This window comes from Vipera berus (assembly GCF_964194415.1).
Source record: "Vipera berus genome assembly, chromosome: 6".
In the NCBI taxonomy this organism is placed as follows: Eukaryota; Metazoa; Chordata; class Lepidosauria; order Squamata; family Viperidae; genus Vipera; species Vipera berus.
This window is the reverse complement of record NC_138208.1, coordinates 42258097-42284594: the sequence shown is the minus strand read 5'-3', so window position 1 is coordinate 42284594 and position 26498 is coordinate 42258097. Positions and strand designations below refer to the sequence as shown.

The window sequence follows — 26498 nt, the reverse complement described above, 5'->3', positions numbered from 1 at the left end:
GTGCTCAGCCTGCTACCCCTCAATTCTAGCTGAGTGATCGATTTAGCAAAGGCATGGGGGAGGGTGTTGCAGATTGCCCGTGCATGAGAAGTTGCCGAAGGAGGAAGGCGAGTGGAAGCCCCAGCGGCAAGAAAGACCGCTGAAAAGAACAGTGTGTGACGGGTGAGCGCCTAGCAGGCACACACAATGTCTCCGCTGTTTTCAGTGGGCCTTCTTACTGCTGGGGCTGCCACTTGCCTTCCTTCTTTACCAACTTCTCATGCACAGGGAATCTGCACCGCCCGCCTTCCCCCCCCATGCCTTCGTTAAATCGATCAGCCAGCTAAAAATGAGGTTTAGCAGGCTGAGCGCACGGGCAGAGGCACAGGGGGAGGTGGGTGGTGCAGATTCCCTGTGTGTGAGACTGGATTTTTTCCCCCCCACTGCCGGATTTTCACTGCCATACTGTTTAAGTTTATTTAAAGTTTACTTGATGCAAAACGGGAAGAATCTGCATTCTGCATTAAGTAATATTTAAAGAAACTTAAACAGTATAGCAGGAAAAATCCAGCAGCAGAGGAAAAAAACGGTGTTTTGAGACGCCAGACTGGCCTGCATTCATGCGCTTCCTCCCCTTGCTTACTGCAAAGCCAAATTGGCGTCCTTGGGCCGCTCCTTCCAGCCCATTTCCAAGCTGGTCCAAAAGCGAAGGGGATGTTCACACCCCACCCAATCCTTCCAATCGGTTTTATGGAACAGTAATGTCTCTGCTGAGCTGATTAAGCTTTTAAGATCAGCAGTCTGATTTGGGCCCAGAATAATAATAATTCCAATTCCAATCATTTATCTGCCATATTTTGGACTAGCTGCATTTTTAGTCCATTCTTTAAAATGTAGTTCCAGATAGGATTCATTCTATTTAAATATATCTAACCTGGTTATGTGAGATATGTGTCAGCCTGTCTGAATCAGCTTTGCTAAAAGAGGCATACAACTGGTGCAACAAAATTAACGGAGTCAGAATGTACATGGCCACTGTGGGAGCATGTTATTTGTAGTTTTACATATTAGAGATAAACTCCTGTTACACAGATTGGAAAATGTGTGCCCACTGCAGTTAAATGAAACTATACCCAAATTGTTATTTTACAAATCAACCACATTCTAATTAAGTAGATGAATATTGAATGGCAAAAATAAAATCATACACTAGACTACATAATATATTTTAACTTTAGGCCCTTAGGTGTTATTGGACCATAAATCCTAAAATGAAAATAATAATCAAAAGAATACTTGGAGGTTAAAAGTTGGAACAAGTACAATAAACATATATCTAATGATGTAACTGTCAACATACCAACATCTCTCAATACAATTAAAAATTCTGTTTCTGGCAATCCATAAGCATTAGATGGCTCTTCCAAAACTGTATATAAACTGCCACATGGACAAAATTCCATAACAAGAACTTTATGTCTAGAGGTTGTCTAGGGAAAAAAGTTTTAATTTATATTAAAAACTTTACAAAATCAGAAATACAGTGAAGCATATATTATGCCTTAGATTAATCAGCTAACCTATGTCCAAATCTATGAGACTTGTTTATTTATATAATTTAATTATGAATTGAAATGTAATTAATTTTATCATGTAATTCTGCACAAATAATATCAGAAAAGGCTTAGCATTACAAAACTTAGCATTACAAAACTAAGTGTAGTTTCCTCTTGGCGTCTCTAGCTCCTTCCGATCTTCTGAAGTTGAGAAACTTTCAATTTTATTTCATATTATGATAGACTATCATGTTGTTTGAATCCAAACAAATTATGATTGTTCTTAAGTAAGATTAATAAAAGAAAGTCAATGTAAAAATTTCATTTCCTTTCGTTAAACAAAGTTTAAGGACTATGAAAGATACATTAATCTATAGCCAATGTAAGGCATGTGCAAATTTTCTAATCTCTTTCTTGTGGGCATTCCAGAAGAGGAAGCAGGGAGATTAAGTTCATTTTCATAACATTACATTATTATATTTCAACATGTCCTTATGAATCTCAGAATTAAGAAAGTAGCATATTGAAATCTAACAATCAAAATGCAAAACATGAATTGCTCTTTAGTAAAATATATGCACAATACATAATAATTACCTCTTCTTCTATGGCAAATAATTTGACAATGTTCTTGTGATTTAGTTTCTTTAACACTTCAAACTCCCTCATCTGAACATCCACCGGACGAAGGAAGCTAAAGTTATTAAATACTTTGACAGCATACAAGTCTCCAGTTTTCTATAAGAAACATTATGTTCATTTAGAAAAAGCCCAGAATCATTAAAATGATCATCTCTGAAAAACAATTTGTTCCTGTCCATTTACATTTTAATATTAATAACATTTTTGAAAATATTTCATGGAATATTTATCTGACAAAAGTTACAATATCTCTGTTAAGACACATCTGCTTCACTTGTAATAAGTAACGTGATAAATGCCATTCAATATGAGAAATTAAGAAAAGATTGTATATTGAGCCTAGGCAAAAATCTTTTCAGATGGCAGAATTCTATTTTTATACAAACCTTGTGTCGTCCACGGAAAACATTCGCAGTAGCTCCTTGTCCCAGGATATCTGATAGAAGCCAGAGATAATTTGATGTACTCTGCATATTTGCTCCCAATTAGTGAAATCTTATTAGGATTGAAATACAAAACATAACTTTATGAATTAAGTTGCCAATATGTCCAAGACAATGTATGAACTATTCTTATTCTGGGTCTATAGAAAATATCCCTGTAAGATATTTTTAACTGACATCAGAAATAGCTTTTTTCCTGTTCATATAAAAATACAAACACTTAATAACTCTAGCTTAAACAAGTTGCTGCAAGGGTATTTACTTTTGTATTAAAAACTGAATAATAAAAAAGCCTAAACTTATTTTGAGGGTATAAATACCTTATTTTCTAAATAGCAAGCCACTTGGAGCATGTACTATATATCTTAACACTCATACTTAAAGTATTTAGCCATCATAAAATTCCCCTGAACTAAGCTTGACTCCTGATGACTTTTCTTGGCAACAATACAAAACTGCTTTGTCATTGCTTTTTTCAGGATGTCGTTTGAATTACCCAATCTACTGTAGTTTACAACCATACAACCACTCCCATTCAAATACGAACCTGATCTAAACCTGCATAGCTTTCTCAAGATCAGTTTCTCAAGATGTTACCACCTGCTGTTACCAAAAATTTTACCTTTATGGAATTAACATGGAGAAACATGCTTTTTTCAAACATAGAAATAATTATCAATGCTTATACAGTAATCTGCATCTGCTGATCAGTAACACTATTAATAAATAATATAAAAGCAGTATAAATATGGAAACATGCATAGTAAGAAATGGAATAGTTAGAAAATTATTCAACAGTGAGCAGGACAAGGAAATTCAACAAGGAAATCTGATAGCCGCTTAATTGCTTAATATTAATAGGTGAAAGTACAAAAACTCATGTGTTGCTTAAGGATGTGAATGTCTCTACACTTTTGTATGCTGATAATGCCATGCTGTTGGCTGAGAAAAGTGAATATATACAGTAAATATTAGAGTGTGCGATAAAAGGATTAAAGATGAAAATTAGTATATCAAATGCTAACATATTTATTCAGTCAAACTTACAGGCCACTTTAAACTTGCAATACAGTTGTTTTTGATAATGAAAACTGAGTGGCTGATTGTAAACATAAATTATGTAAAACTAGAGGGAATTTTGGTAGAATTTGGTAGAATGGATGGAGAAAGTTTAAGATATATAGACGCTCATAGCAAGGTATCTGTTAATTTCGGTTCTTTTGAGATACATGAATATTTAAAGGAACAAAAATAGTTGCATATAAAAGCCTGCTTCTCAATTCTCACTACAGAAGCACTAATAGAGCAAGTCAGACAAAAGATGTAAGTTTAATGTAGTAGGAAGAGATACCTGTTATACAGCAAGAAAACAGAATCAAGAATAAGGGTTGATGAATGAGGACTGAATGCAAAAGTGAGTGAGCAGTAGAAAGCAAGCAATATGAAATCGTTTAATCTGGTGGTTCTCAATCTGTGGTCCGCAGATGCCTGAGGGGTTATGATGTCGTCACATGGGTCCACGAAGGCTTAAAGAAATGCTATGATTTAAATCTTAAGTCATGGTGATCCATAGTCATGGTCTGTGGCCACAGTAGGTATTTACAGGGAGTCCATTGTGAAGAAAAGGTTGACAACCGCTGGTTTGGTTCATTCAAGAGAATGAATGAGAACAAAATTGCAAAACAATTATGAGGTATGAAAGAATATGCTGAGAGGAGTGAAAACTGAGAAGCTTGGAACCAGATAGAGTTGATGGGAACCTCACGCAGAGAAATGAGAAGTTAAAAAACTAAGAGCAATATATAAATCAGCATCTGGACATGGTGAACACAAGAATGGCATTCAAAGATAGTAAAATATAGAAAGTAGTAATAAATGGTTGTTGGTATATAGCCTATTTTTTTCTTTTCCCCTTCTCTTGTTTCCTGGTTTAAACTGAGACCAGTCATTAAACAAGGATTACCTGTACCACAAACTGCTAACTTTACAATCCATCTATTGCAGAATCTCCAATCTTTCCAGCTCTGCGGACCAGCAGGGGAGTGGGAGAGGGATGGTTCTCCACAAGCACGTGCAGTTCCATTTATGCAAGCGGTGGGTGAGTGCCAACCGCTCACACAAATGGAACTTCCCACAGAGCACAAGGGCCTGCTGCTTGCACAAATGGAGCTTCCTGCAGGAGCACCCACCACTCATGCAAATAGAGCTGCATGCGCTTGTGGCTCACCTGCCACTTGTGCGGCCCAGTTCCAAACAGGCCATGGCCTGGTACCAGGCCGCAGCAGGAAGTTTGGGTCCCCTGATCTAGTGCCATCTCAGATAGATTTACTTAGAAGCCAACCCAGAGGAGCAAGGACATATATGCATGAAAGCTACTTCTTACAGGCAGGTGATTTCATTATATTATGCATGTTACAATAAGCACCATGCCATGAGATGCAAGAGTAAAGATACAGATGCATAAAAGTCAGAATAGGAGACCCGATCACCTATCACAATTCTGGACAACCAAGTCAAACAAGAAAAATAAGGCTTTGCGGCAAGCCATCAATAGGTAAGAACCCGAAGCTAGGTGGGTGGAAACTCTAATCCAGGGGTCTTCAAACTTGGCCCTTTTATGACTTGTGGACTTCAACTCCCAGAATTCCTCAGCCAGAGGAATGCCAAGTTTGAAGACTCCTGATCTAGTCCAACCGACTTGAGACCACCAGGCACAAAGTGACGGAACCGCTTTAGCTGCCGAAAACCTAGAAATAAGCCCTATTACCCAGAACAGACAGGCACAAGCTCGAATCAGTTCCGCAGAGGAGGTTAATTTTGTTTCCTTGGAAAGCTTCCGGTGCTTCCAGAATATGAGTCCCCGGAAGTGGTAGAACCCCGATTTTTCCATAGCCTCAGGAATTTTTCTTCTGAGAGAAGCTTTCATCCACCCCTACTGAGGCGCGGTGCCGGACCTCCCTGCGGCCTAGCAAGCTGGCCCCAAATGCCCTCCCCTTCCAAGGGATTTGTCATTCAGTCCTGGCCACGGACGGCTAAGCTCAGCGACGCGTTTCCTGGCCCTTTGCTCGTCTTTACCTTCACGCTATCCAGACGGTCCAAGCAAAGGCTTTATCTTCTCAAGCGCCTTCGCCCAACCGCCCCCGCCCCGGGTCGGCGAGCGCGGCGACGACTTCCTCCCCTACCCCAAAGCCCCCTCCGGCTCTCGCTCAACGCCCAGCTTCCCTTTCGGTTCCGGCTTCCTGGTACGTAGGAGGCGGAGCGGCGCAGAGCGAGGTTGTAGCGGGCCGCTCTTTGGTGTACGCCTGCTCTGTAGCCTTGCTGTTGGGATCGTCCACGTTCTATCCTGCGTACAGTGGGAATTGCGACGCACCCGTGTCCATACGTTTGCAGCTTTTATTTGTATTGAAGCAGACACAGAATATGTGCGTGGGGAGTGTGTATATCTACGAACATGCATTTTACTACTAAAATAGCTTTTCTTTACATAGGACTTGCTCCCAAGAAAAATTCCCAGTCAAAAACGTTTGAGTATCACGTTAAAGACACCAAAGGAAACAGCTACACATATTTATAACATATTTACTTTTTTCTTCGTTCTACCCTGTCGGACGGCTCCCTGACGAGTCCCTGTAGTTTTGGCATTTCAGAAGAGATTTGCATTGCCTCCTTCCTAGGGCTGAGAAAAAATTATTAGCCAAAATCACCCAGGTGGCTTTGTGCCTGTTTGCTGGTTTATAGCCAATGCCTTAATCACTACGCCAAACTGACTCCAGTTGTGTGTGTAGTTTTATATTTAATTTTAATTTAATTTAATTTAATAATATTTCTATACCGCCCTTCTCCCTGAGGACTCAGGGCGGTGTACAGGGCAAGAATAAAACACAGAAATTTACAAAAACTAAAAGATAATTAAATGCATGCCCGATTAAAATACAATTGATACATAGTAAAAAGCCCAAATAAAAATAATAAAAAACCCCACCAATCCCCCCTCAGGCCAGGCCGGCTTGCTCGAACAAGTATGTTTTCAGATCGCGGCGAAAGGAGCGCAGATCGGCCGCCGTCCGGAGCTCAACCGGTAACTGGTTCCATAGCTCCGGGGCGCCCACAGAGAAGGATCTCCCCCTGGGGGCCACCAGTCGGCATTCTCTGACCGGTGGCACCCTGAGGAGGCCCTCTCTGTGGGAACGCACAGGGCGCAGGGAGCTTGATGCCGGCAGCAGATGTTCCCTGAGGTACTCCGGCCCCATGCCATGGAGGGCTTTAAACACCATTACTAGCACCTTGAATCTCACCCGGAAGACAACCGGTAACCAATGCAGCTCACGGAGCAGAGGTGTGACATGGGAGTATCGGGAGACTCCCAACACAACTCTCGCGGCTGCATTCTGTACCAGCTGGAGCCTGGTACAGAATGGGTGGTCCTCAAGGGAAGCCCCATGTAGAGAGCGTTGCAGTAGTCTAGACGAGAGGTCACGAGCGCGTGAGTGACCGTGCATAAATCATCCCGGCTTAGATAGGGCCGCAACTGGCGCACCAGGCGAACCTGGGTGAAAGCCCCCCTAGTCACAGCCACCATGTGATCTTCCAAGGTGAGCCGCGAATCTAGGAGGACTCCCAAGTTGCGAGCCCTATCTATATATTGGGCATGCATTCACACAGGATATAACTTTCATTTTTTCTGGCCCTTGATGTATTGTTTTCTTCAGTCCTTTCTACAGTCTTAGCGGGAACAGATTTAATAATCGTATGGCTATTTATTAAATTTGTACATCATCCAATTCCCAGCAGCAGAGTATCGATATTGAGCTGATGATTCCATTTCATCACCACGCATGCAGTATGTGTAGTATTTGAGAGCTAAGGTGTTCATAGATACATTAAAAAGTGCAGTGACTTAGTGCAATCAATGTAATAAGATAACTAGCTATAAACTAGTAAACCCCCCATAAGGTTCCCAAGAGAATGTGATTGAAAAAAGTTTTTTTAATTTGCAGTGCAATGCCAAAAGGGGTGGAAATTTTAATGCACTGAAACTCAGCTGCTGTCTTGCCACTGCTGTTTTTGTAAATGTCACAAAACAATTGTGAAATTGTACTTTTTATGATTTTACTCAAGTTATTAAGCTGTTCTGTTTAGCATTAATATAAACAGTATTTTACAACATGTCTAATATGTGGCCATTTTTGAAACTGAGTAAGATGAAAAACAAGGATTCTAGTCTTACGTCCTTCAGGCAATATTAACAACCTTCTGGGTCATTTCACTGCACTAGTGCAACAACTAACACAAGAAAAGCAACTTTTTTGGTTTTTAAAATGACTGGTTATCCAACTATACTATTGTGCTTTCTCTGCAGCAATGGCTTCAGTGAAATTGAAAAGATACCTAGCTGAAAATCATAACCCTTTGAAAATAAAGGTATTAATTATTTTTAGTTATTGGAATATCGAAACAGAATAAAGCTTTTGTTAAAAAATGTCACTAGTGGAAGGGCTTAGAAAACAGATTATTTAATAGAACTTCTTGCCCATAAAAGAAAAAAGTAATGGAGTAAGTGAAAACCTTATTATACCGAGTAAAATGCTAGGACAAGATGTCGGATGAGAAGTTGAAAAGCTCAGTAAGGTCTCATTGTTTTCTGTGGTTATATGTTGGAACAGAATGTTAAGGAGATGACCAGAAATTTGCTTTAGCAGGCCCCCATCATCTCTTCTTTGAAAACAATCCTAAGAGATACTGAGTAAAAGAGGCAAGGAAATAAGTTAAAAACAGTTTGTTCTAAAAGTCCAGGGAACTCTGGAATGTGCTATTCCCTCCTTTAGATTATTCCCTAAAATATTGGGTCCAGGAGAAAAGTATTCTGGAATTTTCAAAATAGAAAGAATGACACATAACTAGAAGAAAGCTTTATTGAGTCTTGTACAGATAGCTTTATGTACCCAAGATAAATTGTGTCCATTAATTTGTTTACAGAGCTTCTAAAATAAATATAAAAATTCTGTTCAGATACCAGTTTTTGAAAAAAGGAGTTAAACAACAATTCTATTCAGTAGACAGCTGACTTAATGGCCAACATATAAAAAATACTTTAAGACAGTTTAACAATTTCATTGAATAATGTTTATTTGTTTGTGTAAAAAGGTAGTGCCACATACTATTTCTTATCAATCTATTTAATAACAGTTTTTCCTGTGTTTAGTCCATTCAAAGAAAGATCTATCTACAAATAGTTTTATTTTATTCCACAATACATGAACAAATGAATCTTGTTTCTAATATGCACATATTTATTTTAAAATGTACACAATTTATAACAATTTCTATGTAATTTGGAGAAATTTATACACTGTTTAATTTCAAAATTAAAAAGCATTTTATTTTTGCTTTTTTAATTACAATATATAGTTATCCAACATATTGTTTGAAATAATCAGGCACCTTGTGTTGTCTTTATGCCTTTATGTGCATCAGCCAGCAAAGTATAGGCAATTTTCCTGTATATGTAAAAAGGCTAATACACGTATGATTTATGAACAGAAACTAAAAAAATAAAAAAAAATTGAATGGCACAGAAGTTAGCATGCCTATAAATTAATATCTGCAGTTCCTGATTAAGGGAGACAGTCCGAAATTCCAGTAGATTCCTCAGGGTTTTGCTCTTTGAAAGAATACCTGTTTAAGAAAATATATCACATGAGTTAAAAAAAACTAGAAAAAAAATAGAAAGGGATTGTATTATTGACAGAAGCAAATTTGGAACACTACAGCAAATTTCTTCTGTGTAATGGAAGGTAATAGGTTGGCACAGAGTCTCCAACTTGGGCAGGATATAGTATTGCAATGTATTGATTCATAACACAAAAAACTAATGTTCTTCATATATAACTTTAAAATGCAATGCTTTATCCTTCCAAGAAATAATATTGCAGTATTTTAGTGTCATACATTTAATTATGGATTTAAACTTAATATAATGCACTATGAACAAATAATTTGTAACTGGTAATAATCAGTAATTTTCTTGAATACCATTTTAAAGTAAAACATATTCATGATGTTAGATACAATTTAAATAATAACTTCTAAGAGTCTAATTATATAATACCAATTTAAAACTCTTCCTTAGATTTATTAACCAAGATGGAAAGCAATTCCAGTTTAGATGTTGATGACATAGTGAGTGAAACTGATTTCTATTATTCATCTATCCTTAGTCTACTAAAATTTGCTCCCTCGTATGGTCAAATATCAACAAAAAAATTGTAAGTCAAAAATCTTTCAATGAGTTTTCTTTATAAACAATTATTTTGAAATTCTGTGTAGGAGTTTCACATAAGATAAAGTAAGAAAGCCTCAGACTCACACAGCCCCAAATATTTTGTGTATTCAAATGTCTACAAATAAGCATCTAGTAGTTGCTCACATACAGGTGTTCTGTGATCTGCCACAATCGGGACCCTTCCTTGCCTACCCTGCTGAACATGTGAATCTGAGCAGCCAGGGTGACCTATCTTGTAACTTGTAATGAGGCTTGTATGACCATTTTTTAAACCATATGAAGCCTCTTTATGTGATACAAGAAATATTCTGTATTGACACATTCATCATTCTTTATACAAAAAATATTATAATGGGTTGAACCAAACTGGTACATCTATAGCATGTTATTATGAAGCACTTATTCATATAATCATCTTTACTTCAACCATCACTCAGTTCCACCTTTTTCAAGAGCAATATGCATACAAAGACAACAAAGGCAGAGAAAGTATCAGAGACAATAAATATAGCTGAATTGCTTAAATATTCACCATACAGTTCACATGCTATTTTTCATATTTACAAAGGTTCAGGTCTGTTGAAAGTCAAAAAAGAAGCATGAATTTCACCTACCTTTAAGTAGTTTTTAAAAACTTTAGCATCAGGCTGCTGAAGTGCTTGACAGAACTCCTATATGAAAAAAAAATTCAAGAATTCTAAATGAGAAAAATACATACTTGAAAATTACCCAATCTGTTGCAATCTTACTTTTTTCAAGAACCAGTATTGATTAGATGCCTCTGCTTGCTATGACAGTACCTCTAATACTAGATGTAAAATATAACCAATTCTCTTATCATCTAATTCAGGGGTGTCAAACTGCCGGCCCACGGGCCGGACGAGTCATCCAGAAACCGCACCCACTCCACTACTGGCAATGGCAAAACAATCCCGATAAGTCTTGTGATGTCATGTGACGTCGCGAGTTTGAAATGTCTAATTGGTAATCCTAGCAGGCAAGAATACACTATCCATATACCAATTAGCTCCATGAGAGGAGACAGAAGACAAAAATCTGGATTCAAGTCACTGAACCAGGGTCAACCAGGATCAGTAATGTATTACAATTTTTCATGTAATTTGGTTATCTATTTGGACAGTTAGTATTGATTCCTTAAAAACTCAGATTAATACACTGTTCCAAAGACCAATAACCTGCTTGCAATTACTTGAGCCAATACTTCTAGAATGAAAAACTGTAAGACTTTTATATTTTAAACTAAATCAGCTTCAGAATATATCCGTCTACTGCCAAGGCCACATGTACTGGATAAAAAACCCTCTAACCTGTATTATTTCAGGGGCTACTTGCAATGAAGGAAGATATTCCTGTTGCAAATACTGGATACATTCAAGCCCCTAGGAAAAAAAATACATAGGTGTTTTGACAGTGATTAGATATTTTATTATTTCAAATATGCTCCATTTTATTTGATTACAACATGTTGACAAAATTACAGATTAAGACTAATGCCAATCAAGACTGAAGACTATAAAAAAAAATAAAAAGACATTTCAGTCACTTTTAATCATTGTGACAGATTGGAAATTTACCATTTTTAATATAAAAATTCTAAAGAGATATTCTGACAAAAAAGTGCTCCTTGCAATTATATGTGGTACCTCCTTAAGTGTCCTTAAGTAACACCAGCTGCCTGCAATTAGTGCAGGTTCGCATCCCACCAGGCTCAAGGTTGACTCAGCCTTCCATCCTTCCGAGGTAGGTAAAATGAGGACCCAGATTGTTGGGGGCAATTAAGCTGACTTTGTAATAATGCCGCTTGGTGTGTGTGTGTGAAAGCCCTAATAAGCAGGCATATACATAGAATGAAGGCTACTGCTAAGCTTGTAAGCCGCCCTGACTCTTCGGAGAAGAGCGGGATATAAATGGAATTAAAATAAAAATAAATAAAATAAATAAAGAAAATTCACTAGTTCTGCAATCAGCCATTATGCAAATTAAGCTTAAACAAGCCTGAAAATAAGCCCTAGCTTGATTTTTATACGTGCACCCAATATAAGGCCTACCCCCAAAATAAACCCTAGTTTTGGGGTAAGGCACAAGCATAAAAATCAAGCTAGGGTGGGGATGGGTAGCTGGAGGTGCCCCACATGCCCGGCACCCACTTACTTTAGGACCGCTGCAGCCAGGTCTCCCAGGCACCAACACCTGTTGCGCTGCTGCTTGAGTTCTTTTCGAACTGCTTGTGGCCACACGCCACATTGTGCCACTGCCAGTTGTGGCAGGAGGCCATGAGGCTCATCACGCCGATTACACTGCTGGCGCCAGTTGCAGAAGGCCGCATGGCTCATTATGCCGATTGTGCCAGTGCCACCGCTCACGGCAGGAGCTTGCGAGGCTGGTTGTGCCCATCACGATGCACCACATGGTTGCAGAAGAATTCGGGCAGTGGCGCAACAGGTGTGAGGGCATGGGAGGCCTGGCTGCGACGGTTCTAAGGTAAGACATTCCTAGAAAATAAGACCTGCTGCCTCTTTTGGAGGCAAAAATATATATAAGACCAGCCGGGTCTTATTTTCAGAGAAACACAGGTTTCACTTTGCTATCTGGTTTTCTGATGGTGCTATTTCCAGAACAAAATTGGAAATTAAAATGGAGGAAAACTGTCAAAATATGTTATCCAAAATTCCTCAGTAAGACAAGTTTCAAATAAAATATTATTTTCAGGTTCCTTACCCTTTTGACATGAATTGTTTTTAATGTCACTGCACATTCTGATAAAGCCTATTAAAACAAAACAAAGGGATTTCAATTCAAATATTTGAATATTACAGTATAATGTTTGTAATTTAAGTTTTATGTGAAAAAATGACATGTTCAACTTTAAAAGATCTAAGCTATTTAACAACCTCGTGTGTTAAGTGTTTCTATGGCAGCCATCTGTTTCATCTATTCAGATGGAAATTCTACCATTATTATAAAGTCTTGCAGACAAAGGATTTTTTAGGTGTTTGAAGCCATGCTTTGGAGTGGAAATGTAATTTCCATGTATCATGAATATCTTTTGAAGTTAAAGTCCAACACTTTTTGAGCAGGGTTTAGTCTACACAGAAACCCTGGTGAGATCCAAATCCCAAACATGGCAGTTTGAAATTCAGCAGAAATCCTGTCTACGTGTCATAGAAACAGTATTTTAATGCTACTAAGTAGTTGTGAATATAACTCATACACAAAAAATCTGGAAAGCTACTGAGATAACTCTTTAAGCTTTTACATTTGAGCAGAATTCAGAGGTTATGAAAATTGACTGCTATATTTTTCTGGGCAACAAATGTTATCCAAGATTCCTAGTTTTCATTTAACTCCAGGTAAATCACCAGTAAATAGCATAAACACATTCAGCAATTTCTCAATAAAATCATATGATAGAATACCTACCAATACTGTCTGTGCATCTGCTAAGTCAAATGTTTGTTTCAAAGGTGCTAAGAAACATGCAGGAACAATATGTTTATAGACAAAGTCAGCAAAACCAACAGGTCCATCTTTGCCTCCTAAAAAAATACGAGTGTTCTAATCAATTCCTTCATCCACTATTTAGTAAATAGGCTTGCAATAATGCATTATTACATCAACCTACTATCAACCTACTATCAAATACGCTCATCTGAATGCACACAGTAAAAATGCATTCAGTTTAAACCATTAAAATATGAATGGAGGCTTACCCCAAAGTTCCACCAATTTTGAAAGAATGATAAAGCAAGTTTTCTGAGCAATAGGATCGGGATAGTCAACTGCTCCTTGGATGATTGTGAACAGCACGTGCTCCACATTGTCTGCACCTAGAAACGAGAGAGACAATAGAATTTAGTAATACGTAATTAATTCTTCTGAATCATAAAGTTATTTACAAAGACAGAGATGTTTTCTACATATAAATGGATGCAAAATGTCCATAAATAAATTTAAGAACTATTTCATTAAATAGTTCAGTTCAATCCTGTTCTGAATTATTCATGGCGCTGTATCATCCAGGGCTTGGTTCTCTTTTAATCTTAATCATATAGTGCTTCCAGAATTAAAAGTCCTAATTTTCAGCCTTATTCAAATAATAAACTTACATTTTGGGATAATTCTGGTTTGAAAACTGCAGATAAATCTTTTTTATATAAATATTCATGGGTCATAAAGTACAAAGAATATTAAATATATCTCTGGATGCAGTGGCTCAGTGGTTAAGGATGGTGTGGTGACTCAGCAGTTAAGACCTCCTAGCAGTTTGAAAGCATGCAAATGTGAGTAGATAAATAGGTACCACTTCAATTGCAAGGTAACAGCGCTCCGTGATGTCATGCTGGACATATGACCACAAAAATCTCTTTGGACAGCACTAACTCAATGGCCTTGAAACGGAGATGAGCACCGCCCCCTTATAGCTAGCAACAACTAGTGGAATAAAATCTGCAGGGACTTCTTTACCTTTTACTTTATTATTTTAAGATGATGTTAATTCAATGCATTTTTTGTTCATTGGACACATCAATGAATGTTTAAAAAGGAGTGGTTGTCATCTTCATATGCAGCAAGTGTAAAAATATGGAGGAAATAAAAACCTAAAATAACAGGACTAGCCACTGGGTTACATGAAAAAAATATGTAACATGGTTTTGGGAAAAGTAAGGTAAAGGTAAAGGTTCTGTTCTGAACCAGCCCTCTTCTCGCAACCCCTATTCAAAAAGAAGAGACTGGAAAGCGTCCAAGGCTAAAAGGCTTCTGCCAAGATTTAATTACGCAGTTAACAAAAACACTAGAGCTTGTCTTCTCAAGCGGAAAAGTTGCTTTCAGCAACCAGCCCCTCCCCAAACACTCCTTTTATAGAGAGCTCAGGGCGTGGTCTCCCTGTGCCTCCTCCCGAGGAGTCCTGCAGCCTTTCTTTGTTTGTTCCTGCTTGACTGCCTCCTGCGTCGGGCGTCCTTGAACAGGGCCAGCTGTGGGTCATCTTCCTCCGCACTCTCGGGCTCACGCAGCTGAGAAGAGGTCCCCGGCTGAGGACTCTGCAAAGCCTCCAAACCATCATCAGCCGGTTCGTTTCCCTCCTCCAAACCATCATCAGCCGGTTCGTTTCCCTCCTCCCCCTCAGAGTCATCCGATACATCAGAGCCGGCTGTCGGACCCACAGGCTGGCCCTGAGTCACAACACTATCCCGCACCGCAGGGCCCTTCCCCCGGGTCTGCCGATCCGGATGCGGTCGGGATGGAAACTGTTCGTGAAAAGCAGTCACCAATGCAGGGGCATGAACGGCGGTCGCGTCTTCCCATGTGAAGTCCTCCGGCCCGTACCCTTTCCACTCGATCAGGTACTGGAAGCGACCTTTCAGCCAGCGGGAATCCCTGATGCTGGCGACCTCGTACTCGGGGGTGCTGCCTCCATCACGAGTTCCTGATGGTGGAGGTTCCGCCTGGCGAAGTGGACAGGCCGGTTGTTCGGGGACCAGCAAGGACCGATGGAAGACGGGGTGCACGCGCAGGGAACGTGGCAGAGTTAAACGATAGGCGACCGGGTTGATGACGGCCTCGACTGGGAACGGTCCAAGGTAACGGTGGTCCAGCTTCCTCGCCGGCCGAGTGGATGGCAGGTTCCTGGTGGACAGCCAGACCCGATCCCCCACCGATAGTGGAGGCGTATCCCTTCTCGACCGATCGGCGAACCTCTTGTAGTCGGCCTTGGCCTTCTCCAGCTGCCGTCGCACCAACCGATGGATTGCCTGTAACTCCGCCATGAATTCGTTCGCTGCCGGCTCCGGTGAGTCCACGGGAGAAAGGGGGAAAAACCGGGGGTGATAACCCACGTTGGCCAAGAACGGTGTCATCTGCGTGGAGGTGTGCTGCGAGTTGTTAAAGGCAAACTCGGCTATGGCCAAATAGTCCACCCAATTGTCCTGCTGCAGGTTAACGTAGCAGCGCAGATACTGCTCTAAGATGCCGATGACCTTCTCGGTACCCCCGTCGGTCTGAGGATGATGCGCGGACGAGAGGCAAACCTTAATGTCCAACGCCCGCATCAACTCCTGCCAGAAGCGGGCTGTAAACTGGGCCCCCCTATCGGAGACGACTCTATCGGGAAGGCCGTGCAGCCGGAACACCTGTTGGATGAACATGCGACTAGTGGCGCGAGCTGACGGTAAGCCGCGACAGGGGATGAAGTGCGCCATCTTGGTCAACATGTCCACCACCACAAACACTGTCGTGAAGCCGGAGGATGGGGGTAGATCCGTCAGAAAGTCCATGGACACAGCCCCCCAGGGTCTCTTGGGCGTTGGCAAAGGCTGCAGTAAACCAGGCGGGGCCCCTGTCGCTGACTTGGCCTGCCTGCATGGGACGCAGGAGGTGACATAAGACTGGACATCGTGTCGGACTCGGGGCCACCAGAAGGTACGGGAGACCAGGTTCAGAGTCTTGAACAGGCCAAAATGCCCCGCAGCCGGGTTATCATGACATTGGCTGAGGACGAGTCCCCTGAGTGGCCCTCCTGGAACATAGAGCCGGTCACGATAATACAGGAGTCCATCCGTGACCGACCAAGGCGAATCTGGCCCCACCTCTTCCTTCCGCTGAGCCACCCACGCCTCCTGCTGCTGCGCCTCCCGGATCCGAGCCCGTATATCCACCGGCTCCCGCACCGCAGCAAAAGACTCGACGGGGATCACTGTCCTGGGCGGAAGCTTGTCTTCCACTCGGGTGTACTCGGGCTTCCTGGACAGAGCATCCGCTCTCTGGTTGTGCCCGCTTGGTATGTACCGCACCCGGAAGTCAAACCTCGCAAAGAAGAGGGACCACCGGATCTGGCGTTGGTTCAAATTCCGAGCGGTCTGCAGGCTTTCCAGATTCTTGTGGTCCGTCCGGACCTCGATCTGATGCCGCGCCCCCTCCAGATGATGCCTCCAAGCCTCGAACGCTGCCTTGATGGCCAGCAGCTCCTTCTCCCAGATGGTATAGTTGCGCTCTGAGGGGTTCAATTTCCGAGAGTGATACGCGCAAGGGAAAAGGGTACCGTTGGGCGTCGCTGCCTGGAGTAACACGGCCCCAATGGCAATGTCGGAGGCGTCCGCCTCCACGACAAACGGCCGTTGCGGGTCAGGATGCTTCAAGATGGGCTCCTTCATGAAGGCGTCCTTCAAAGCTTGGAACGCCTGTTGTTCGGGGGCGTTCCACTGGAACCGAGTCTTCTTCTGCAGGAGCCGGGTGAGGGGGGCTGTCAAGGCAGCAAAGCCAGGGATGAATGTCCGATAGTAGTTGGCAAATCCAAGAAGTCGCTGAACATCCTTCACGCGACGCGGGGGTTGCCAACTCTGCAACGACTCAACTTTACTCGGTTCCATGGCGATGCCCTCAGGAGAAATGCGGTGGCCCAAGAAATCAATGGTCACCTGGTAGAACTGGCACTTCTCCAACTTGGCAAACAGCCGATGTTTCCGGAGGCGCTGCAGGACCTGACGGAGATGCTGATGATGCGCTTCACGCTACGGGGAGTAAATCAGGATGTCGTCCAGGTAAATCACAACAAACTGGTCCAACAGATCCCGAAAGATGTCGTTCATAAAATGCTGAAACACAGCGGGGGCGTTGGTCAGGCCAAACGGCATCACCGTGTACTCGAAATGTCCATAGCGAGTACCAAACGCCGTCTTCCACTCATCACCCGGCCGAACCCTGACGAGGTTGTAAGCTCCACGCAGGTCCAGTTTCGTGAAGATCTTAGCCTCCCGGAGTCGGTCCAAGAGCTCGGGGATGAGGGGCAGCGGGTAGCGGTTACGCACCGTGATGGCATTGAGTTTCCGGTAGTCACAGCAAAGTCGTAACTCGCCCGACTTCTTTTTGACGAAGAGCACGGGCGCAGACACTGGCGAGGACGAGGGCCGGATGAAACCACGAGCCAAGTTCTTTGTCAGGAAGTCCCGCAATGCAGCCAACTCGGGCTCCGACATGGAGTACAAACGCCCCACTGGGAGAGGCGCATCAGGGACTAGGTCAATGGAGCAGTCGTAGGGCCTGTGCGGGGGTAATTGGTCCGCCTCTGACTCACTGAACACGTCAGCAAAGTCGGACAGTTCGGGAGGCAAGGAAACCCCTGGGGAACCCTCCACCTGGCCGGCACAGATATGGCGGGTGTGGTCCACGCACTGCAAACTTGGGAAGGTGACCAAGTTCTGAGACCAATAGATCTGTGGATCATGCGCCCGGAGCCACGCCAGTCCCAAGACCACGGGGAAGTGCAGTTCCGAAGTGATGTAGAACTGAATGGCCTCCACATGGGTACTGATGGCCATACACACGGGTTGCGTGGCGGCCGTAATAGGCCCGGACAGGAGCACTCGACCATCGATGGTCTCCACAAGCATGGGCGGATCCACTGGACACTGGGGAACAGCCCATTTGGCCACAAAGGCCGAATCCATAAAGTTAGTGGTAGCCCCAGAGTCAATTAAGGCATGGACCGGAATCCCCTCTGGCTTGCCAGGAAGGATCAGTCGTGCCTCCAAAATCAAATGCCGTGGAGGTTCACAGGCACCGTCGGAACGGCGTCGCTCGGCGTGGCCGTTGTGGTTCGCCCGATCGTTCACACCGTCTAGATCGGGCTCGGGCCGTTTCCCGACAGCAAAGCAGGGGACTTCCTCAGGGCCGGCTTGGTCACTGACGCCCGCTGACGCTTCTTCGGGCAAGAAGCAGCCAAATGTCCAGGGTCCCCACAGTAAAAACACAACCCCTCCGATCGTCGTCTGTCCATTTCCGTCACCGATAGACGGGACCTGGCGGCACCCAGCTCCATTGGCTCCTCCCTCTGGACTGGGGGCTCACGCACAACAGGGGCGGCAGGGGTCTGTGGGGTGGCACGGCGACTCTTACGCTGCTGCAGCCGGGCATCGATCCGCAGACAAAGATGGATCAGCCCATTCAGGTCTGAGGGAATGTCCACGCGGGCCAGCTCATCCAACATCTCCTCTGACAAGCCATCCTGAAAGGCATCCACGAGCGCAGCCTCATTCCAGGCGGAATCCTGGCTAAGCAGCCAGAAATCGCTGATATAGGCCTGTAGAGGGCGCTGACCCTGCCTCAAAGCTTTCAGGCGTCGGGTGGCAGTCTGCGCCTTAATCGGGTCCTCGTACATGAGGCGCATATGGTCACAAAACCCCCCAAAGTTATCCAACAAAGGGCTAGGCTGTGCCAACAGAGGCGTGCCCCAACGAGCTGCATCTCCCGACAGAAGGCTCAACACGAATCCCACCTTATCTCGGTCAGTGGGGAAATCAGCTGCTCTCACGCTGATATAAAGCTAGCATTGTCCCAGGAAGGCAGGAAACAGTTCTGGTTTACCAGCAAATTTATCCGGCATAGCTATCTGACATTTCCTCCTGGGTGGGGGGGCAGCATGTACCTGAGCCTGCAGTTGTGCCACCTGAGTGGCCAGCAAGGTGAGTTGCTGGTTGAGCTGGGCATTCTCGGCAAGAAGCTGCTCCATCGAAGTAATAAGGGGTGGGTGGCTGAAAGCAAACTGTTCTGAACCAGCCCTCTTCTCGCAACCCCTATTCAAAAAGAAGAGACTGGAAAGCGTCCAAGGCTAAAAGGCTTCTGCCAAGATTTAATTACGCAGTTAACAAAAACACTAGAGCTTGTCTTCTCAAGCGGAAAAGTTGCTTTCAGCAACCAGCCCCTCCCCAAACACTCCTTTTATAGAGAGCTCAGGGCGTGGTCTCCCTGTGCCTCCTCCCGAGGAGTCCTGCAGCCTTTCTTTGTTTGTTCCTGCTTGACTGCCTCCTGCGTCGGGCGTCCTTGAACAGGGCCAGCTGTGGGTCATCTTCCTCCGCACTCTCGGGCTCACGCAGCTGAGAAGAGGTCCCCGGCTGAGGACTCTGCAAAGCCTCCAAACCATCATCAGCCGGTTCGTTTCCCTCCTCCAAACCATCATCAGCCGGTTCGTTTCCCTCCTCCCCCTCAGAGTCATCCGATACATCAGAGCCGGCTGTCGGACCCACAGGCTGGCCCTGAGTCACAACAGGTTCCCCCGCACATGCATGCTAGTCGTTTCCGACTCTAGGGGCCAGTGCTCATCTCCGTTTCAAAGCCGAAGAGCCAGCGCTTGTCCGAGGACGTCTCCGTGGTCATGTGGCCGGCATGACTAGACGCCAAAGGCGCACGGAACGCTGTTACCTTCCCACCGCAGTGGTCCCTATTTTTCTACTTGCATTTTTACGTGCTTTCGAACTGCTAGGTTGGCAGAAGCTGGGACCAGTAACAGGCGCTCACTCTGCTACACGGCACTCGGGAGTCGACCCGCCAAACTGCCGACCTTCCGATCGACAAGCTCAGCGTCCTAACCCGATGAGCCACCGCGTCCCTTCTTGGAAAAAGTAGTACAATTTAAAGATACTGTATGAAAATAATTTTGATTATACTCTTCAACTTTGGAATGTTATCAATATATGAAGAATTATGTAGGTGATAAGCATGAGGAGTTTTACAGTATATCTTTTATGATGGAAACAACATCACTCTAGATTTGCAGTTTTGAGACTACTTTTTGCCTGGAAACCGGTTTTCTGATCTTAATGGATCAACATTATTCCATAGCAACAATAGCATTCTTAAAAACATATGCCTTTAAAATCTATTTATACACACACAGTTTTTCCACCACTCTTTCCTCTCTGCATGTTAAAAAATAAAAATAACAATCCCTAAAGTCTATTTAAAAAAGGAGATATGTTTTATAGTAAAAAAAGTCATTTGCAATCTAGCAATACAAAAGGCCATAAAAGTAAATATATTTATTTTGAGGAAACTGCCATTCACAAAATGTGCCGCCTAACAAAGAAAATTGATGAGTAGGGCATTCCCCAACCCTAGTTTTCTAATTTTATTATAATTAAAGTTTGAAAACAGGCTCTCATCTTACCCTGATTTGCTATGACTTCACTCATTCCACTGCCAGTGACTGTTTGTAGAAAGGCAAAGTAACTTCTTCGCAACATTTGCTTTTCTAAAGCAGCAGATTGGTCGTTATCTTCAGCAGGCTGGTGCAAGACTTCAAAAATAGCATGCAGTAATGGCATAAACATTTGCTGAAGAAATGGAGAGACCTGGGTCTATAGATATGAAAAATATGGCTAATTAAGTTTATGATGAATAAATACATAATACAATAATAAAAATGGAAAAAGTTATAAAAACAGTCTGTAACTGCTCCATAAAATTAAGTTCAGCTGTAACTTCATGGCTTGTATTAACTTTGTATTCCTTAATCATTTCCTATTTGTGCATTGACATTATATTATTATAACCAGGCTAAGATGGAAACAATGTGGTTTGTCTGCACCCTGGACCACTAACAGCATGGTTTAAAGTGTTATGACCCAGGTGGTTAATGCAAGGCAGGTCTAAAGAGTTCTTTATTTCTCTTAAAAGTTCCCGCCAATGTCCCTTCAACAACCAGTAAGGCTCCACTCTCATGCTGCCTTGAAGGCAGCCACCCTTATAGATCCCCAAACAACAGCCCCTATAGTACCAAGAAAGTCCACAGAGTAGGAGCACGCTCACATGGCAAGGTCTAGAGTTCCAAGTCCAATCCAGCAGGCAGGGTCCAGGCACAATACAAGGGCAGTCCTCAGGACAAGAAACAAATCCCAGAAAAGAAGCATTTCCAAAGCCCCAGTGAAGCAAAGACCAAATGTAGCCACCAGAGAAGGGCGAGGTCCAAAACAAAATGCAAAAAGCAATCTTCCAAGCAAGGCAAGGCAAAGAGCAACAGGTACGAGTAAAAACCAGGCAAGTGTAAACCAAAACAATTGTTCCTAGCAAAGACTAGCTCCCCACAGCTACTCCCCTCCAGGTGTCCCTTGTGAGGAGGGGTGGAGGACCTCCTCCTGAGTAGCCTTGCAGCCTTTCTTTGGGCTTGCCTACATTCCACTCTCCTGGCCCTTGGAGGGAGTGAAGCAGGCAGCTGTTCCTGTCAGAGACTGGCTGCCTATCAGCACTACTGCCAGTCAGCAGCCAATCCTCCTGGGTCTGTACAGGCAAGCAGCTCTCCGTCTGGTCAACCACATCCAATGCCTGAGGGGGTCGGGACAGCATCATCCTCAGTCTCTGGCCTGCCTTCCCTGTTGGATGTTCCCCGCTCCAACTCTTCCTCCTCCTCCTCCTCCAAACCAGCCTCTGAGGGATCCATGACATGAAGTGGTTTCAGTCTCCAATGTGGAGGTGTTGCTAGATACTCATGAACTATTTGTTTCTCATTTAGTCTCAACAGCAACAAATGGTGAATTCAGAATAGAAGTTTAGTATTTTGATAATATATGAAGGTCAGGTGCCATATATGCCTTGCATTCTAGGTTTTGGCAATTTTTCTTTTAGGATTACTTTAATAATATTAGTATATGGAATGAATGTTTTGTAACTAGCTGCGACCAACATAATAACCATTTTTTAAAATGGATTTTCCTCAGAGCAGCTATTTTATTAAATTTGTAGATACAAAAAGACAAGACATTTAAGATAGACTCTTACCTTAAACTTTGCTGTGATCTGATTTATGAGGGGAATAAATTCTTGAAGATCTTTTGCTTCACAATCCTTGAGCATATGTTCAGAGGCTGAAGGAATGAATGGGAGAACTTCTTCCTCTAAACAAATAATCATTCGGTGAAGAAAAGTGCGTACACCACTTCTAAGAACTTCCTTCTGCAAGGGGCAGCTGAGAGCTGGTAGAAATGTTTGTAAGCAGTCCAGATACACTTCTGAGCATCCACATTGTTTAACTGTCTGCTTATTGCTGAAAGCTTTGCTAGTACGACTATGCAAATAAAAAAGATATATTACACCATGGTTTTGGTATGCCATATAAAATAGCTTCCTAGGATGAATAATCTGAAATAAGTTGGATTGTCTTTTTCTTTACACAAATGGTTTATTTCATACAGCAGCAGCAGAGAGATACTCAGCTTGGTCCAGGAGAATATAAATTTCTCTGAACAAGAGGTACTAAAATATCATTGGATTCAGAAGATCTGAACAATTATAGCCTTATTTTATCATTACAATTATAGCCAACATACTCTTCTTGCACAAGAGGTGGAGGTGTGTGATAGCTGTTTAGATCCAGAAACTTTTCGAAAAAATAGATTTCCTAGTTCCATTTCAGCTGGGTTTGGGCATTGCCTTGTTAACCCCAACTGATGATTTTTATCAGACTGATGGAGGACAGTAGCCTTCTTGATTCTTCTGGACCACTCAGTGGCTTTCACTAGATCTATCATAATATCTTTCTGCAGACGTTGGCCAAGCTAAGTGGAGGTAGAACACCTTGAACGGAAGAGCTGAAGTAATAACTAACAATGTAAAAACAAGTTTAGTTCTAACCTGCTATTTTTATGCTGACAACTACACTACTTTTAAATATTTCAAATAGGCTACACAAATCCCACCTTGCAAAGCCTACTGCATGATATAGGCAATCAGCTAATCCCATCTGTCTGTCTTCATCTTGTGCCATCACAAGCTTTTCTAGCAGCACTTTGAATCTCTCCATTAGAGGAGTCAAAAGGTTCCTCATTAATGCCTGCTTGCGTTCCGTAGAGTATTCACTGTTCACAATCAATACTCCTGCAGTCTCATAAATAAAAAGTTGATCATCACTGCTTAATAAAGCCTGGTAACCATTCTCCTGGAACCCAGAAAAAGAGAAGAGTATTTAACATTAAATATTTTTTCCTAGAACTAGAAAAATTTTCTAATTATTCTGCTTGCTGAGTTCTACAGTCTCCCCAAGTTTTATAACAAAACCCCCAAACCAATCTAAATTGCACACAACACCCAACAGGGGTAGGCAACCTTGGGTCTTTTATGACTCATGGACTTCAACTCCCAGACTCAGCTGACTCAGGAATTCTGGGAGTTGAAGTCCATGAGTCATAAAACAGCAGAGGTTGCCTAGCCTTGCCCTGTAACATCTTGCACCAAATGCCATATGATTGTTGTTAACTAGTGTAGCCATGATTTATTTGAAAATGCTCCCTTATAACTGCATATTCTAATTACAGTAACTTTATTATAGAAATATTACATTTCAATACTCTATTGATGTACTATGGATTGTGGCTATAATCTTGTAAACCTGAGACCAGTTTTAGTCTCTCTCAATACAAACCAAGCATATTATATGTGGCTAATTTGAGATAATGTTCTTACCTGATGAACATATAAATCAAATATATGTATATATTAGAAACCAATATGGAACAGATTAAAATGATGGGCTTGAGGTAGGGAGATCCAGTTTCAAGTCCATTCTTATTTACAGAGCTCATCAGATGATTACAAGACCAATAGGTTGTATTATAGAGATAATACAAGGGCAGATCTCCATGTTTGCCACTTTGTTTTTTCAAAAAAAAGATCCATTATAAATATATAAATTCTATTAACTATCTCCAATATTTAAGTGGAAATTCAGTAAACTAAACTCTCCCTCCCTCGTTCAGCAGTCCACAAGTCTGCAGTCTTCATTAAAGGCAATACAAAAAACTTACAGGTGGCTGGTTTGCCAACGCAGTGCTGCGGACGCTGGAAAACAAGCTCCGTCTTTCACGTCCGAATTCGTCCCACTGGGGGACCCTGGAAAGGGTCAAAAGTCGCCCTGTAGGGGCGACGAGCAAGGAGGGGACCCTCACTTGATCATGGGAGGGCAGTGGCCCTTCCGTTTGATCCAGGGAAGCCCTCCAAACCGGCAGGGGAAAGACCGGCCATAGCAATATGGCTCATCACTAAGCTGCTGACAGCCAAAGTCAAAATCACCACCAAGCACCTTTAAAGCAACACGGATGAAACTGGGTGAGATATGATCTTCTCTTTAAGAATTTAAGTATTTTTTCCTGTAAAAGATGCCCAAAGTATTTTTTTCCCCTGTGAGGAGAGAGGGAAGGGAATTTCTACCCCACCCTCTAAGAAAGGTGGCGACTAACTACCCAGGGGAAACAGAGAAACTATAAGAACAATTCTAATCAAATTGGATGTATATGCTTTTGAAACTTGGGGACTAAAAGTTTTCCTATTCTTACTGGAGACGTTTCTTTTTATCTAAAAAAAGAAATAAAGACTTGAAAAACTATCATAAAAATTTTGGACTTAAAAAGCTTTAAACGGCATCGGTGACAACTTGAGGCAAAGTATGGTATTCCAACTTGTTATTGACTAAGAGAGACTTGGCTTGAAGCCCAAACTCCAGAAAAAACTTCTCTGACCTTGACAGCTACCACCTTTGAAAACTCAGCTGCAAAGAAGGAACTTCTGGGCGGCATATCTGGCCTGCTTGAACTATGAATGTAAACTTTTACTGACTTTCAGAGCTATATGTGGGGAATTGCTTTCCTATTTCTTTACATGAGAAGCATATGTTATTATATGAGATGATGGAATACCTTGGACTATAAACTGTTACTTGACAAACAATTTCTACTATAAAGACCACCTATAACACGTGAAATAGATGTTGCATAACTGGCTATAAAAAACTATTTTAACGTTTGCTTCTAAAGATTTCAACTTAACATACTATCAAGAGAATATGGATGAAGATCAGGAAAAAATCCTTTCCATGTTGAAATCAATACACAAAACCATTCTTTCAGCTTGTGACAAGATGCAACATATAGGAACAAGATGCCAGCTTAAATATACAAAGCCAGATCTTGACTACAACCAAAGAACTAACAATGCGGAAAATAACAGAAGTGGAACAACTAAACACTAATACAGAGGACTCAATTGACCAACAGATCCAGCCAACGGAAAAATCAGAAAAGGGAGTGACAACATTGAAAATGGAAAAAACTTTTTTGAAAATCAGAAGAAATTTGAGGAAAAGGAAGAAGAACAGATTGAAAATAAATCTATCAGGACAATTGTGGGAAATTGGAGTAAAAGGGAGGCAATCTAATGAATACAAATCGGCTAGTTCTTCCAAAAAAATGCAACCAAATGGTCTTTCTTATTCCAAATAATATATATAACAACAGAGGGAGAACTATTTGATGATTCAAAAGCATTGACTTGGAAGGTTAGTTGGCAAAGGAAGAAAGCCAGAGTAAGGCTGAAGAAAATAAGGGTTTTGATTTATTAGAGGGGATATCATATTACTAACTAGAGGTAGAGGGTTGAATATGGTGGAAAATAGATAATTTTTAGAAAATAACATTATAATTGAATAGGTAAGATGTGTAACAAGACTAATAGACTTCGGTATGAAAACGGAAAAAGGAAGAAGTTGAGATGAGGGAAATTTTGGTCACCTAATATAAAATATTGGGAAATCGGTTGAAAATTAGAATTCTGTTTGCCCAATATGAGATAATAGATATTGCCAGAAAAAGAGAGGGAGTATTTGAGCTTTTTAAAATTAGACCTAAATGAAAAAATTTATGTATATTACTGATTTATTGGTTAACCCACACAATACATATAATGGTTTTGAATTATTAGAGGGGATACTGTATTATTAATTACTTGTTTTAATAGGGTGGAAAATAGATAATGTTTAGAAAA

The 26498-nt window shown here is 42.1% G+C and overlaps 2 protein-coding genes across 5 annotated transcripts in view; both read right to left on the bottom strand.

Annotated features, from left to right (window-relative positions):
- TBK1 (TANK binding kinase 1) overlaps positions 1 to 5854 on the bottom strand; it is a 53233-nt gene extending 47379 nt beyond the window's left edge. For all 3 annotated transcript variants that reach the window (XM_081331634.1, XM_081331635.1, XM_081331636.1), the window contains exons 1-4: positions 5696 to 5854; positions 2564 to 2672; positions 2133 to 2273; positions 1340 to 1469 (exon numbers count right to left, since the gene is read on the bottom strand). In XM_081331634.1, the coding sequence (XP_081187760.1) occupies positions 1340 to 1469; positions 2133 to 2273; positions 2564 to 2650 (358 nt within the window). In that variant the 5' untranslated portion in view covers positions 2651 to 2672; positions 5696 to 5854. The remainder of the gene's footprint in view (positions 1 to 1339; positions 1470 to 2132; positions 2274 to 2563; positions 2673 to 5695) is intronic.
- A 2660-nt stretch (positions 5855 to 8514) lies between these two features.
- XPOT (exportin for tRNA) overlaps positions 8515 to 26498 on the bottom strand; it is a 56904-nt gene continuing 38920 nt past the window's right edge. For both annotated transcript variants that reach the window (XM_081331633.1, XM_081331632.1), the window contains 9 exons: positions 23384 to 23622; positions 22467 to 22752; positions 20860 to 21049; positions 13634 to 13750; positions 13344 to 13459; positions 12642 to 12689; positions 11231 to 11302; positions 10517 to 10573; positions 8515 to 9295 (listed from right to left, as the gene is read on the bottom strand). In XM_081331633.1, the coding sequence (XP_081187759.1) occupies positions 9269 to 9295; positions 10517 to 10573; positions 11231 to 11302; positions 12642 to 12689; positions 13344 to 13459; positions 13634 to 13750; positions 20860 to 21049; positions 22467 to 22752; positions 23384 to 23622 (1152 nt within the window). In that variant the 3' untranslated portion in view covers positions 8515 to 9268. The remainder of the gene's footprint in view (positions 9296 to 10516; positions 10574 to 11230; positions 11303 to 12641; positions 12690 to 13343; positions 13460 to 13633; positions 13751 to 20859; positions 21050 to 22466; positions 22753 to 23383; positions 23623 to 26498) is intronic.